Raw genomic sequence first — 3,224 nt, 5'->3', positions numbered from 1 at the left:
ATCTGGATTGAATTTTCTAGTCTAACTTATCAACCAAATATCATATTTTTCCTCATCTTTGCTTCTAAATCTTCAGGAATTGCCTACATGTCTAAGTTAACAGGTTAACAGGTAAATCTATGTGCTTAGGTGGATCAGTCTGCTATAATAAATTAATAAAACATATAAGTTACTATCAAGATATATACAAAACATTGTTACAAAAAAAAATGATATATACAAACAACAAACAGAAAAATAAAAAGAGAAGAATAGAAACAGAATAGTTCTATTAGAGAACAAACTACAACATAGACTAAAGCATAATATTCCTGGGATAATTCCAACACTACTTATTATACAAAGACAAGTTGGCTCTTTCAATCTTCAATTAAGTCCGCCGTCTTTGCCTTCTCTTGTGTGCCCTTCTCATTTTCTTGGGAAAAGCGCCTTCAAGAAATTCCACAACCCATTTTGGCTTACGAGCTTTAAACATGAGGCTCCACATGACAGTTCCAACAATTAACGCACAACTATACCCTATGACCACTGATTCCCATGTAAATCCACTCACAAAATATGAAGCATCTTCTTCACCCAACTCCAATGGCTGAGGAACATGTGATGGATCACTCGTTCCACATTTCTTTGATAAAGGAGGACCACATAAATCAAGGTTGCCACCAAATGAATCATTTTCAAATGTGTTGAATTGTTGATAAGTTGGTAAAATACCAACTTATTTCTTCTTTAATCTTAGATTGTTGCTATGTTTTGATTGAGAAAACAGTGCATTTAATGTCATTTACTTCCATTTTATAGGTTTAGATGATTGAGAAGAGTGTCGGAAGAAACCAAGTGAAAATAATGTCAAAAAGAGGCCAAACTGCAGAAACTATCCAATGCAAAAATGGGGCAGTTTTGCAAATCTGAAAACTTGGGCCTTATTTTGTTATTTTTGGACTTGGAAAAAGTTGATAACTACAAAAGCAAGACATGGGCCAAACATTTATCATCTTTGGCCACTTTTACACAAGTTTGGGAGATAGGGTTTTACACTACACTTTGAAGTTGAAGATTTGAAGATTTGATTAAGCACTTTCTTGAACCTTTACTTCATTTCTTTAATTTATTGCTTTGTAATGAATATCTAAATATGTAGTATTTATTTTCTTCACATGAATCTTGTTTATGGAAATATTCTATGATTAAAGTGTTGGATGAAACTCTTGTTTTGATTATGTATTGAATGATTTTTATTGCTAATGAAGTGGGTTAATGTTGTTTTAATTAATCTTGTTCTTTAATGTTTCTTAAGGGATTAGCTATCCCTAAGACCCCGCCCGTTACTTCGATTTGAGCTTGAGAGAGAAGATTGAGGTTGGGAAAGATTAATTAACAAGAATTTGGGTCATTAAATCCCATCTAATAACTTGAGCTAGAGATAGGAAAGATACTTGAGATTATAGTGATTGTGCTTAAAATCACACTCTAAGGCTTGAGAAAGCTTAGAGTGAAATTCATTGATTTGGTGAGACTTTTGATGAGATTTTAGCGATCATATCTAATTAGCATAAACTCACTCTTAGTTATAAAATCATGAAATACATTGGATCGTTACTTGAGCATAATTTCCTTTGTACCCATACTTGTGGCCATTGATTATTTTATTTGCTTTCTAGATTAGTTTATCTTTATTAGTTGTTAAACCAAAAAATCAATATTGAAAAAGTGTTTGGCTTAGCGTAGAAAGTGATAATTCCTTACTTGTTTAAATCGCCTAGTATATTGTTCCCTGTGGGATCGACCCCGACTTATAGTTAGGTAAATTATATTGCGACGACCGTGTACACTTTCTCTTTGAGGAGTAGATTTGGACGTTATCAATTGTAGACCTTGAGGAATGCGACCAACAAGAAGATTTTGAGAGAGGTTTAACTTTGCTAGAAATTGTAGACATGTCAATACCTGTGGAATCATTCCAGTGAGCCAATTCCAAGAGAGATCTAGCCCGTCAAGCCTATTCAATTGCCCCATTTCCAATGGAATATCACCTCTGAGATTGTTACGGCATAAATTGAGTAGCCTAAGTGAGCCAAGATCCTTTAGTGTTTTTGGAATCACACCTTCAAAATGGTTGCTTGAGAGATCTATTGTTGTCATAATTGTGGGGATTCTTTCTAGCTCAATTTCTTGGTCTTTGATCTCCAACCTTATAGAATCCTTATACATTATTGAGTCACTAAATGAACCAGTAAATTGTAGTTTCATATATCTGATGCTGCCTTTGTTTGTGCCATTTTTTGTCATTGCTTTGAAGTTTTGAAAAACTTCTGAAGGTAGTAAGCCACTGAACTCATTATGAGAGAGATCGAAAACCCGCAACTTGGGAAAGCAAAACTTCTGCCTAATACTTATAGGTCCATGGAACTTGTTCAACTTTACTATAAGAACTTGCAGCTCTTCAAGAGTTCCCAGCCAAGCTGGAAATGTGACATTTATAGCGTTATTACCCATATCAAGGACTTCTAAATCAGTACAGTTGAGCAATGACAAGGGGATAGGTCCTTTAAATTGATTACCATTCAAGGAAATGGTATACAACGAAGTGCTTTGAGTACATAACGGTGGAAGACTCCTACTAAAATTGTTCCTTCTTAAGTCGAGCACCGTTAGCCAAGTCATGCTTCCCAAGCAATATGGAATTGATTCACTAAAATTATTGTGTGATAAATCCAGTAATGTAGGGTTCTTCAACTTACAAATAGAAGAAGGTAGCTGACCCTGAAGGAAGTTAAATTTAAGATCAAGAAACTTTAGATTAGGGTAATAAAGTTGTTCTATGTGTCCTGTAAGTGAATTATGAGAAAGGTTTAGGAACTCCAATGAGTCCCACCTTATGCTGATTAACCAGTTAGGGATTGGACCATGAATCTTATTGTTAGAAAGATCTAGCCTAGAAAGGTTCTTTAAATTTCTCAATAAGTGTGGAAAATCCATCAGTTCACAAGATGATAATAACAACCTTTCTAGGCTAGGAAAATTGATATTTATTCCCGCATCCATGTTATTTTATAAGAGGTCAAGGAAGATTAGGTTAATGAGATTCTCAAGTGATTGAAGAAAAGGATCACTGAGTTGATTATGACATAAATCCAAAATCTCTAATGCTAGGTTTGTTTTGAGCTCATCATCCACTCTATTTAATTGATTATGATGGAGACTCAACTTAACCCAAGAGGGTA

General features: G+C 34.4%; 1 protein-coding gene across 1 annotated transcript; it reads right to left on the bottom strand.

The window, feature by feature from the left end:
• Window positions 1-1,537: 1,537 nt before the first annotated feature.
• LOC132062314 (receptor-like protein 18) lies at window positions 1,538-2,979 on the bottom strand. The gene is made up of 2 exons (XM_059454907.1): window positions 1,948-2,979; window positions 1,538-1,543 (listed from the first exon to the last, which is right to left on the bottom strand). The coding sequence occupies exons 1-2, from the start codon at window positions 2,977-2,979 to the stop codon at window positions 1,538-1,540; spliced, it is 1,038 nt and encodes a 345-aa protein (XP_059310890.1).
• Window positions 2,980-3,224: the final 245 nt, after the last annotated feature.

This window comes from Lycium ferocissimum, chromosome 7 (assembly GCF_029784015.1).
Source record: "Lycium ferocissimum isolate CSIRO_LF1 chromosome 7, AGI_CSIRO_Lferr_CH_V1, whole genome shotgun sequence".
NCBI classification, from domain to species: Eukaryota; Viridiplantae; Streptophyta; class Magnoliopsida; order Solanales; family Solanaceae; genus Lycium; species Lycium ferocissimum.
Note: the sequence above shows the minus strand (reverse complement) of the source record. Positions and strands in the feature narration are given on the sequence as shown.

Excerpts from the sequence above, each read along its gene's own strand:
- LOC132062314 (XM_059454907.1), bottom strand. The coding sequence starts at position 2,979 with ATGGATTTTCCACACTTATTGAGAAATTTAAAGAACCTTTCTAGGCTA.